Genomic DNA, 13136 nt, shown 5'->3' with positions numbered 1-13136 from the left:
CTTAACTCACATTAGTGTACAAACAGAAAAGGGAATAAAATATAATGGACTGAATTAAATATATGAATTTTGAATCTTGTCTTGTGGATAGATCTGAGGCCTTTATTTCTTGTTAAATAGTAATTTTCACCATAATTCTTAATTTCATTTAAATGCTTATTTCATAGTTTTGTTGTTTCTTTTTCCCTTTTGATTTTTAATACAGCATAGAAGATTTTGATTTTTGTAATGGTTCGGTAATGAGGTTAAGAGAAATCTTAATAAATGTGATTTTTAAATGATAAATCTAAAAGTATTGACTACAAGCTTGCAATACTTGCTACCAACAACCTGCTATTAAATATTTTAAAATTAAATCTTGTGCTTTGTTGTATTTTCTCCTCTGACTCCCCCATTTCTTCTGATCTGTGAGTAAGCATACTGAAGTGGGAAAATTGCTACTTATTTTGCGTTGCAGAAATTGTGGCATCTATAATAAAACGTACAGTCTAATATCTGTGTGTTTGTTCTCTGACAACTAATTGGTATGGCACTTCATAGCATACAAATATTATGTGCAAGTCTCTGTACAAATAAGTATGCACATGAATATTAGATGTTGGCTATTATACTTGTCAAGTTCTTGATAATCAAGAATCTATATAAAGATAAAATAAAACATTTTAAAACTGGAAAGAGAGGGTGGTTTATATAGATTTCCTAATTAATGCATCTTGGAGGATAAACAAAAGCAAAATGCTTGTCATTTGGTACTAATGTGGTGGAATAGTGTGGCAGCAGGACCCCTGCCTTTTACTCAGTCTCTCATAAAGATTGAACTTCACTTCAGCTGCAGAAATGTGCAAATTACATTACTACTACATGACTGACTTTTGTAATTACATTAAGCGATTGAGATGAACTCCAGTGCTGGGTTCCCAAAAGAATGCTTGCAGCTGTGTGGTTTTCGCATCTGATCCTATGGTTTGCTGTACCCAGCAAAGTCTTTATTTATTTATTTTTTTTTAAGTCTTTTTGGTTAAGAGGTCATGTTGGGCACAAGATACAAGAATAAAGCAAGACTGCTTTCTAGGGAGTACCACCCAGAAATTTGTTTTGTAGAAAAGGTTAGCAGGCCATGATGGTTTTCCCAGGAAGGCAGGTGCAGTATTGTCAGGATGGCACACTTGTGAACTTCACAGGAACATAATGCACATGTACTACACAGGAACCATGCTGAGATGCTACTCTGAGTGTCTGATTGGTTGTTTTCTGGGGAAGAAGAAATTATTTTGCAGTCTTGAAAATTGTTATGTATATTTGCCCTAATAGAAGTGCAGAGATGTACATGTTTGAAGATTGATTTTTTTTTTTTTTTTTTTTTTTTTTTTAAAAAAAGTTTGGTCCCAGGGTGGTTTTTGAAGAGAGAGGAGGAGAAGAGCTAGTATTAGTTCTCAGGCTTTGCCGTTACAACCCTTGCTGGGGAGGCCAAGTAGTGGAATGGGTTTTTGCTGTTTTAAGTTCAGCTGTGCTGCTCTGCTGAAGCAGCTGACAATAGGTGAAAACTGATTTGTATTTTCATAAATATAATTGATATAGTACAGTTTCTGTAATAGCTAGAAGAGTAATACGTTTCTAAGACTGGTAATTTGTGTGAAATTTTATCGGGGAAAATAGGTATTCTGAAATCATTACCCCTACTCTACATTTGTGGGTGGATATTTATGAGTTGACCATGTTTTATACTGAATTAAAAATTGTAGCTTTTTCTGAACTAATTTGTAGTACATATAATTCAAAATGTAAGGAGCCAGATTAGCCAGTTGTATTTGATTTAGGACAGGAGCGGCTTGTGAGCCACATGCAGCTCTTTTACAGTTAAAGTGCAGCTCATGAAGCCCCCACCACTTCCCCCCCCCCCCCATTCTCTGCCTACCAGATAGAGGGAGGGAGTTTGGGCTTCTGCCCTGCGGCAGGGTGGTGGGGAGAGGTGCTTCTGCTTTGCAGGGAGAGAGGTCTTGGGGCTTTAACCCCATGTGGGGGGAAGGGCAGGCCTCGGGGCTTCAACCAGGTGCATGCCATGGCAGGCACTGCCCCGCGGGCCAGGTTGTGAGTGTCTTGCAGCTCTCGAACTTCTGAAGATTATCGTATGCGGCTCGGAGGGTCAATAAGTTTGGCCTCCCCTGATTTAGGGATTGCCTATACTGCTCTGTCAGAGCATGCTAGAGAGGGCTGATTTGTAAACTTGTCTGTCCTATTGTATGCTAATTGTCCTGTTTAGATCTTGCTGGCACGCTCTCAAAGGTACCTAAGCCAGGTATCCTTTTAGAGAATGCCTGCAGGTTATACACCAGGCAGTCAGAGCACTTTACAGATCCCACCCTCCTAGTGTGCTTTGCTGAAGCTGTACAGACAAGCTCTTATGTTTAGAAACAAAATTAACTAGCAAAGTAATCCTAAATGTGCCCCTTATCAAAATAAGAGAGGATAGACTTCCAAAAAAAAGTTCCTCTGTTGTTGGCCTGAAATTTAGTTTAACAAATACAGACCTTTCCTTGAGAGATGCTGTTAATTAACAAAACCGATTACTTTTGGGGAAAAAATGAGATGACGACAAATTGTTCTTTCCTAGTGCTGCTATAACAAAATAATTGGCCTCACTGAAGAATTATTTTGATTTTTCTCTCTCCCCCCAGTCTTTCCCCCTCATCTATTTAGTAGTGAACAAAAGTACAAATAGTTTGAAAGTAGAAACTCAAAATTAGCGGTTGAATAGCTGCATAATTGTGAAAGAACCACACATAATTTTCAGTTTATTATATTCTGGCAGATGCATAGAAATAAAACTTGTAGTTTGCTTTCTCTAATTCTGGCATTATTTTAGCACTGAAAGAAAAAATTAGGCTTTTAAAACATAAAATTAGCAGCCATTTAAGAAGAGAACATTTCTTTTTTCTACAGGTTAGGTATTCATGATTGTACAATATTGAGAAAACTAGTTTTATTTCCTTTTTTTAAAAATAAAAAAGGAGCACTAGCAATCTAGTAGCATTTCATAATGCAGCATGATGTGAATTTACTAAAAAAGAAAGGAAATCTATTAACCTTGTTTTTTCATGAAGGCCTTCAGCTGAAGTACCAGAGATATACTCAATAGAAAAGGCTTGACCTTGGAATAAGAGTGCATATTCCTGGAACTCTCTCTCTTTTTTTTTTTTTTTTAAAGTTGCATTGAAAAAATAAACAAAAATGCTTAATCCCCCATCTTGTCATTGTCATTTATGTTTTTGTTACATTTCTGTTTCAGCAAAAATATTTCTGAAGCATGCACACACTGCACATATTTGAAATACAATCAAAATAAATTGATACAAACCTGCAATAAGTCTTTAGAGTTTCTTGTGCAGGTCAGAGTTGCATTGTTCTTTAAACTTCGAACTGGTAATTTTTAATCCAGTGCATAATTTGAATTGAGGAGTTTTTGCTAACAAGATTTATTGCAAACCTGTTAAATGTTACAATGAATTGTAACGAGAAACTAAATTTAAAATCTCCAATTTTTATGAATTATGTATTTTTAGTTACTTTGGGCTGAGTCCTTAACACCTTCACCTTCCCAACTTCTATTGACTTCAGTGAGTATTCTGCAAGTGGAGGAATCTCAGGATCAGCCCCTTTATTTGTAAACACTACTAAATTAGCTAGACAGCTCTCTCTCTCTACCTTTTCTCCTACCCTTCCTAAGAGCCAGTTTCTTCAAGGTGCTGCACACTCTCATTGATAGCAGTGCTCGGCCCCTTGCAGGGCCAAGTTCTAAGACTGTAGGAACTCCAACAAACAGTGCACAGTAATGGATGTGGAAAAGTGAATCCAGTCCAAAGAGGTGGCAAAATCAGGACTCAGACCTGGAGTAGATGAGTCCTGATATTTCTAATGTAAAACAAAAATAAAAAAGTACAAGAAAACCCACCTCACACTCTGCATCCTCCTTTGTTTTATTCTGCTTCTTTTTACCATACAAACACTTTTTATCCCCATTTGCAAATCACCTTTAATGCTGAAACACTTTTCTTAACATACTGCATCCTTAAGTAAATCCTCCAGTGCTAAAGCAACATAGCACAAAGACTGTTGTTCCAATTGAGAGAAAACCCTTTTTGGGTTTGTTTTTTTTAAAGGTCTGAAAATACTTTATATGATGCACATAATATACTGTATAAAAGAAAAAAATTCAGTTTACTTCACTTTTATTTTAACTTAATTTTTTTCTTAATATGAATTTGTACTTAGTAACTTTTGCCTTTTTAAAGATTTGAATTTAGAATTTCATAAATATTTTTGCACCTGGCTAAGTAGTTTAATTGACATTGGCTAAATGTGTTCCCATTAAGCGAAATATATGATGATTTTGCCCAGACTAAGTAGCAGTCATTACAGTTCAATATTGTTAGACTAAATCAGTTCCGTAGGCAATCTCCTGATTAAGCTCATTCTATTCAAATGGATTGCACTGTGTGACGCACATTATTATTGATCATGGGACTAAAGCCAAGGAACTGGAAGCAAGATGGGGATAACTCTGCTAGGATACCTCTCTTTAAAAAGAAGATCTCTGTTTGTAAGCAGTTTACGCTCACAGAGGCGGATGATTAGTTTACAATGTGTTTTTTATGACTTTTTGAAATATCTCCCCCACATACAAATTTAACAGAATGGATGTACTGGTTCACAAGATAATTAATTCTAAAGTATTGTATAACAGAATTAGGAACATATATTTTAACTATTCTATTTACATTTATTTTGCACTCAGGGAAATGCATTATTTCTCATTTGGTTAGCTGGGAATCGGAACTTTTATTATTTGTATTGCAGTTGTATTTAGTAGTCCCGGTCAGTTTAAAAAAAACAAAAAACCTTTTGGCCCAGCTACAATTGCTACTTGGTGCCCACTGCAATTTTTTTTATATAAAATACGTTTTTGTGAAATGTTTTAAGTCCCATGTAAATGTGTTACCTTATTCTGTTTAAAATCTCTATTTACACCATCACTAATTTTTATACTGTTTCCTGTAGTTTGAAAGTCGGTATGAATAGTTTTACATACAGCTTCTCTTTATCATAACTCCTTTATAATTTTGCTTCTTGGGAGTTGGTCTGGTTTGATAGAAGGAATATTATTTTTTTTTCTTTTAACCTTTGAAATTGTGAATCTCTACTGGTATGTGCTTGTAGTAGCATACAGCTGCTTTGATAGAAGAGTGTAACTTTTTTTATAGAGCCTTTGTTGTGTCTGTATTGGGTTGAAAAGTCACATTCCATTCCTAAAAGAGGAATGATGAAATATTTGAATATGCACCACACTGAATCAAAAAGAGTCTATAAAAATGTTTTTGTACACAAGCACTGCCCATTTTTTTAAAAAAAGTTTAGGCTCTAGCATACTTTTAGCCTTGGGTTATTTTTCAGTACAGCCCTGAAATTTAAGTGTGTAGAACTGTTAACAATCAGCAATTGCAGTTATTACCATGGTCACTTATTAAGTTGGCTGGAGGCTGGCTGACCAGCTCTATACATGTCAGCCAAACGTATTCAACCTTACCAGACCAAGGCCCAACTGCCATTTATCACTGAACTTAGGGCTTTCCAGTATGGAATCAATAGATGCTGTACCTTTTGAATTAGAGATCCCGTAGATGTATAAATGTGCTTACAAGTCACTATACAAAATGAACTAGTTAAGCAATAATGTCTTTATTGGGACCAGTTTACAGCTGTCTGTTTAGACTTTTTCCAAAAATACCTATTCTTCTTAGAAAAAGTCACTTGGGAAAATCTATTAATTAGATGGGGGCGGAAGGTAATATTTAAAATCTCTTTGGAGGAAAAAAGGTTCCTAGGAATCACTAATAAAATGTATACATCTTTTGTTTATTTAGTTGTATTTTTTTATCTTTATAAGTTTTATCTAGCTAATGTGACAGTCAGATCTATAATTCTGGTTTGCTGTGTTTTGTAATTACATGAACATTCAGGTCTAATAGCAAAATTGGTCATCCTTGTTTTTGTTTTTTTTTTCTGTTGAATTATTTACATGTGAGACTTAGCAAATGGAACCTTGCTACTTGTGTGAAGCTGCCATTTAACCATGAAGTGAAATGTTTTTATTGAGTTTGCCCTGCGGATATGGTCTGCTGTGGCAGTGCTGTCCATATTTGGTGGCTGTGCAAGGAGAGCCAGGTGGTGCTGCAAAGCATAGCACAGTGAAGCGTAGACAGATCTAGGTTTGACATTTGTCATCCTGTATTGCTGAAGGGAAGAGAAAAATCTGCTTTTCCATATGCTTATGCTTTAATTTTTGCCCGCAGTTTTGTCCAGATGGCCTTGTGAACATTGTTTACTTTAAGATGCTGTCCCAGATGTTTTTGAATGCCGATGGATAAATGCAACAACTGTGGTATACCAATACACAAATTATTTACACAATCTTAGCTTTTTTTGTTTAACCATCAGTTTTCTCTACATACAGAACTGCTTTAGTGTATGTGACGGGGGAGGAGAGTGATTTTTATTTATTTTCCAATGCTGAACAGTACCTTCAGGTGGCAGATATTTGGCGATTTTTCTCTTCTCCCGCTTTCCCCCCCCCAAAAGCTCACACTTTTCTTGCCTTTGGAGTTTTATGTGATGGTGCTGTTGCAAGACACTGTAGCATGCAGCTTGTGAGCATGTCAATGAAAGGGTATTACTGCATGTATCCTAGTTTGTGGGAGCCTGTTTAAATTGTGAAGGGTTCCCAAGCTGTTTGTCATTTGCTGTGTTCAAAAGTATTCTGTCTACTTTTTCAAAGAGAACTTACTCTCTTGCTGTGTCCCTGTATTGTCTTCAGTTTCCACACCAGTGGAATAGAGAATATTTTAAGCTGCGTAGACTGTATCATTGAGAGCATTTAAAAAAAAAAAAAAAGTAAATGGCAAGCGCCTCTAACTGCATTTTGACAAACTCATACATAACTTGAAAAATAATTATGCCTTGGTATCCTTAAAGAGTGCATGCAAATTGAATCAAAGGTTTGTTGTCAGCCACAATAGATATTTTTAAATCGCATTTACTTTTTTCTGAATTTAATTATATTTTTCCATATTCTAAGCAAGTAATTACGTAGGAGTATACATAAAATAACCTTTTGGTATGAGCATTTCATTAACGTAAATAGGTCTGTTAGTTATTTCTCAAGAACACTTTAATGAGACTTGACTGTGTAACTCATTAGAACAAATGTATGAATTCATATGTCACGTTGTAGATTGTAGCATTACAGTGCTTGGCATCCATTAAGTCCATAACTCGTTTACATTGACATGCATTGTTAATCAATACTTAAAACACTGTAGATGTCAGTAATGTTCATATTTAGTAGAGGAATCATGACAATATGCAAGTTGCTCATAGAATTCTAGGCTAAATAGTGTATCTCAAGTCTTTATATTACCTCTAGGCTACAATTTAATGACTGCCTAACTTCACTGCCCCTTGTCTATTTAAGTAATAAGGCAAATAGGAAAATACAAGGAAACTACTGGTAGCATGTTCTATTATGGTTTATTAAATCTGTTTTTTGTTAAATTTTAAACAAATAACAGTATCTTATGCAGCCAACTGTAGCTTAACAGATCCTGTGCCAGTGACAAGGGGCAGGAGAAGTAAATGTGTCACCTGGGAAAACAGATGACGGTTCGTATCCAGCTGTTGAATGAATTATATAAGCCAAATTGAACAAAGTACAGTAATTGAGAGAGATTCACTGTACTCAGGTGGGAGCTCTTGCATACCTCCCTTCAATAGCACCTAAAAGCGAAGTAATAACTACTGCCTGGTCTTTCTAGTATGTGTATAATATACATAAATCCTGACAGCAGGATTGTCTGGCTATGTAGACTCCCTCCTCAGGCCCTACGCTACCAGCACTCCCAGCTGTCTTCGAGACACCACTGACTTCCTGAGGAAACTACAATCCATCGGTGATCTTCCTAAAAACACCATCCTAGCCACTATGGATGTAGAAGCCCTCTACACCAACATTCCACACAAAGATGGACTACAAGCCATCAGGAACAGTATCCCCGATGCTGTCATGGCTAACCTGGTGGCTGAACTTTGTGACTTTGTCCTCACCCATAACTATTTCACATTTAGGGACAATGTATACCTTCAAATCAGTGGCACTGCTATGGGTACCCGCATGGCCCCACAGTATGTCAACGTTTTTATGGCTGACTTAGAACAACACTTACTCAGCTCTTGTCCCCTAATGTCCCTACTCTATTTGCGCTACACTGATGACATCTTCATCATCTGGACCCATGGAAAAGAAGCCCTTGAGGAATTCCACCATGATTTCAACAATTTCCATCCCACCATCAACCTCAGCTTGGACCAGTCCACACAAGAGATCCACTTCCTGGACACTACGGTGTTAATAAGTGATGGTCACATAAACACCACCCTATATCAGAAACCTACTGACCACTATTCTTACCTACATTCTCTAGCTTTCATTCAGATCACACCACACGATCCATTGTCTACAGGCAAGCTCTACGATATAACCGCATTTGCTCCAACCCCTTAGACAGAGACAAACACCTACAAGATCTCTATCAAGCATTCTTACAACTACAATAGCCACCTGCTGAAGTGAAGAAACAGATTGACAGAGCCAGACGAGTACCCAGAAGTCACCTACTACAGGACAGGCCCAACAAAGAAAATAACAGAACGCCACTAGCCATCACCTTCAGCCCCCAACTAAAACCTCTCCAACGCATCATCAAGGATCCAGTCCTTGCTTACAGACAGCCCCCCAACCTGAAGCAAATACTCACCAGCAACCACACACCACACAACAGAACCACTAACCCAGGAACCTATCCTTGCAACAAAGCCCGTTGCCAACTCTGTCCACATATCTATTCAGGGGACACCATCAGAGGGTCTAATCATATCAGCCACACTATCAGAGGCTCGTTCACCTGCGCATCTACCAATGTGATATATGCCATCATGTGCCAGCAATGCCCCTCTGCCATGTACATTGGTCAAACTGGACAGTCTCTAGGTAAAAGAATAGATGGACACAAATCAGACGTCAAGAATTATAACATTCAAAAACCAGTTGGAGAACACTTCAATCTCTCTGGTCACTCGATTATAGACCTAAGAGTGGCTATCCTTCAACAAAAAAACTTCAAAAACAGACTCCAACGAGAGACTGCTGAATTGGAATTAATTTGCAAACTGGATACAATTAACTTAGTTTTACCTTCTATAATGACCCATCCACTCCCAGTCTCTATTCAAGCTTATTTCCCCATGTTATTTCTCCCCGCATCCCGGTCCTCAGACATTCTTGTTAACTGCTGGAAATGGCTCACCTTGATTATCACCATAAAAGGTTTTTCTCCTCCTCACCCCTCCCCTGCTGGTAATAGCTCATCTTAAGTGATCACTCTCCTTACAGTGTGTATGATAAAACCCATTGCTTCATGTTCTCTGTGTGTGTATATAAATCTCCCCACTGTATTTTCCACCGAATGCATCCGATGAAGTGAGCTGTAGCTCACGAAAGCTTATGCTCAAATAAATCTGTTAGTCTCTAAGGTGCCACAAGTACTCCTTTTCTTTTTGCGAATACAGACTAACACGGCTGCTACTCTGAAACTATACATAAATCTGTACTTAGTGACTAGAAGGGCATGCTACAAGACTCATCTTTTTGTGTGGATGGTAGAAGAGGGTGGAGCCTGATGGGGATGTGTGGGGTGTTTTTGTTTTTGTTTTTCTTTGTCTTTTTATGGTGGATAGAAATTTGGTGGGAAAAGTATCACCCAATGGGTTATGTTGGTGGTAGAGTTTGTCTGGGAGATTTACTGCTGATTTTGTTTTTGTTGTATTGTTATTTTAAAGAAAGTCAAATGTACCCACCGTAGCAAATATTTTATATATTATATATTGCAATAAATAAATCAGTGGAAAGAGTGAACTGAGGAAAACAGGGTAAAAGTAAGATCCCATTTCTGCTAACACTTAAATGCACATGCTAGCTTTAATTAAGCACTAAAGTCAATGGCACTACTAATTCTGCTTTAAGTGAACCATGTGTTTAAAGTTTTCAGGATTAGGGCCTCTATCAGTACTACTTTTGTGGATGTAGGGCCCCATTGTGGTAGGCATGGTGCATTCGTATAGTAAAAAGACACATCCTGCCCTAAAGAGCTCATGATCTGTACAGTGTTAAGCTATTATTTCTGGTAAGTAGACATCTCAGCAATTGAATATAATATTCCATAACAGACATATTTAACAATCTTGTATTGGGTACTGGAACTAGTTTTTACATAAAAGCTAGCTTGTTTGCAACCTTTTCTTGTTTTTTCTCTAATAACTTTAAATCCAACTGTTTAATCAAGCAAAGTGGTATCACTTTTAGGTAAAGGGAATCAGTATTTCATACAAAATAACTGAATAATAAATATCTTATGGTCACTTAATGTTAATCTATAGTTTTATTTATAGGTTCATCATCAAAAATTATACGACTTGGCGAAGAAAATAGTGAAGGAAGTGAAATATTGAAAGGAAAAAGTTCTGCAAATAGCACGTCGGTTCCAGTTAAGGGAATAAATAATTTAGGAAATACATGTTTTTTTAATGCTGTCATGCAGGTAAGATGTAAAAATGACATCAGTTTTCCTTGTTGATAGCATTTTAGAAATATTTCATTTAATCATTACAAATGTGAATTTTATAAAGGATTTTTGTATGTTATCACTTTAATTATTGCTTTTTTGATATTTCATTTTAATAGCTTTTTCCTCCTCCTCCCTCGCCTCCCCTTCCCCCAAAAAATATTTTCTTCAGTAACAAACCCTACATCAGCAATGCTTCTCAAATGAATGAGACAGAAGAAAATGTCAGGTGTTACACATTTGTGTGGGGCTTGTAGCAATTCAGCTGCAATTCAATGTGTAATCTTTGTAGTTCCATATTAGGTAGCCATGAGTAATGCACTGAACTTGTCCTACCTGAGGGAGTGAAAAGGGTGTTTTACTCGTGAATGAGGATATTGAGCACCTAGGCATTGTCTGTGCATAAGAATTTTATTGCTTTAACTATAACCTCTCCCCTCCCAGCACAAATACATGTATACCGGTATAAAAGTACTTATAGTAGTTGCTATTGTTTCTTCCCTTATGGAAAGAGCTATACTGCATAAGCTATACTGGCATAAGCATTTTTATACCAATATAATTGCATCCACACTAGGGTTGTACTGGAATAACTAAGGGTTTGGCTACACTACAGAGACTACGCTGGCATAGCTATCATGACATAGCTATGCTGGCATAACCTATAGTGTAGATGCTGCCTATATCAGCGGAAGAGGTTCTTCTGTCGGTGTGGGAACACTACCTCCCTGAACGATGGTAGCTATGTTGACAGACACATTCTTCTATCAACACACCTGTGTCTCCATTGGGGTTAAGTCAGCATAGCTATGTTGATCAAGGGTGTGTTCTCCCCGCCCCTCCCCCCCAAAACCCCTCATTGATATAGCTATGTTTACCTAACGTTTATGTGTAGACCAGGCCTAATTCATTTTGAAAAACAGTATACCTCTTTGGAAATAGTTATACCAGTACAAAATCTATGTGTAGAATAGTCACATTAACCCAACATTGTTTCTCTGACTATATTTCTAGTAAAGGTCAGGTATGTTGAATTATTAATCACTTTTTCACATTTTTATATATATAATCAGGGATGTGACCATGCTGTGTGTCTCATAAAAGCTGTTACCCCTAAGTCTCAGTGCCTTCTGAAGCATACGTCAACACTACAGAGACTATACTGGCATAGCTACGTTGCTATACCTATAGAAGGGGTTTTCCCATCAATATAGGAACACCTCCTCTGAATAACAGTAGCTACATCAACAGATGCATTCTTCCATCAGCATAGCTGTGTCTACACTGGGGGTTAGGTTGGCATAGCTATGTTGGTCAGCAGTATGGATTTTACACTCCTCTGACTGATTTTTCTATGTTAACCTAACTTTTAAGTGTAGCCCAGCCTTAGACAAACAGGAAAATTCAATGTTAAAAATAATAAATGATTTGTTCTACAATTAAAATAATAAACAAACCAGTCACAGAGACAGTGTTATTGCTGTTCCAACTACTTCTGTTACTTTTATTTGGAGACCTACCAACAATGACTACACCTTTTATAACAGCGAGACTTATTTCCTTTAGGAGATACTTTTTTCCTGGGGCCTGATTCAATACCCACTGAAGTCTTTCTGTTAAATATACTTTTGTACATTGTGCCAACATTTAGAATTTGTGACTGAAGAAGTTATATTCTAGTTAAGAGATCAGTGTGTCTAACTTTTTTTTTGTTTGTTTGTTTTTTTATCTCTTTAAGAATCTGGCACAGACTCACATGTTAAATGAACTAATGTATGAGATGAAGGAAAAGGGAATAAAGTTAAAAATCAGTCAAGCTGAAGATGCGCAATTGGTAGGTGTGTAGTAAGAGGTCCAGTTTATGTGAAATGTGCAAGGGGAGAAACCCAGATCAGAATAAGGTCTCTCTAAATGATAAAGTAGGCTGAGAGTAGTTAATGATGATCACACCCTTGGCCTGCAATTTCTTTTGTCTTTTAGTTCTCATTTAGTCTATAATACGTATGATTTCACTTATTTTTAGAGTTAATGTTGTAAAATCAACATTGAAAGAGGAAGGATGATCACATTCTGCTGAATTAAAGCAGGAGCATAATTGAATGCAAATAATGCCTGACCTGAAGAAGGAGTGAAAGAAAGGAGTGTGATGTAGTAGATTTTTTTCAGTTCCCATTAAATCTGTTTTTTTAACGTGCACAATACAAGAAACAGTATGTTTGTGCTTCATTTAAATGTGTAAAAAATGTCATTCCGATATACCCCCAGCCCTTTGTGTAAAATTTGTGAAATTTACAAAACACTGACTAGCCAAAGCACTTAACCAGTATAAGGGGCCCCACTACTCAGCGCATCCCCCAAGTCAAAAATCAAACTTCTGTTCCTCAAGCTGCTGAGGTATTTATTGGGCTG

At 37.0% G+C, this 13136-nt stretch overlaps 1 protein-coding gene across 14 annotated transcripts in view; it reads left to right on the top strand.

Annotated features, from left to right (window-relative positions):
- USP45 (ubiquitin specific peptidase 45) overlaps positions 1-13136 on the top strand; it is a 118052-nt gene that overhangs the window by 29204 nt on the left and 75712 nt on the right. For 11 of the 14 annotated variants that reach the window (XR_006279882.1, XM_038397507.2, XM_043510696.1 and 8 more), the window contains 2 exons: positions 10555-10703; positions 12466-12561. Coding sequence is in view for 13 of the 14 variants with exons in the window: in XM_038397507.2 (XP_038253435.1) it covers positions 10555-10703; positions 12466-12561 (245 nt within the window). In the remaining variant the exon portion in view is untranslated. The remainder of the gene's footprint in view (positions 1-10554; positions 10704-12465; positions 12562-13136) is intronic. The other 3 variants (XM_038397512.2, XM_043510698.1, XM_038397511.2) reach the window with 1 other exon arrangement.

The sequence above is a fragment of the Dermochelys coriacea genome, chromosome 3, assembly GCF_009764565.3.
Source record: "Dermochelys coriacea isolate rDerCor1 chromosome 3, rDerCor1.pri.v4, whole genome shotgun sequence".
NCBI classification, from domain to species: Eukaryota; Metazoa; Chordata; order Testudines; family Dermochelyidae; genus Dermochelys; species Dermochelys coriacea.
This window is presented reverse-complemented; position numbering and strand designations above follow the sequence as displayed.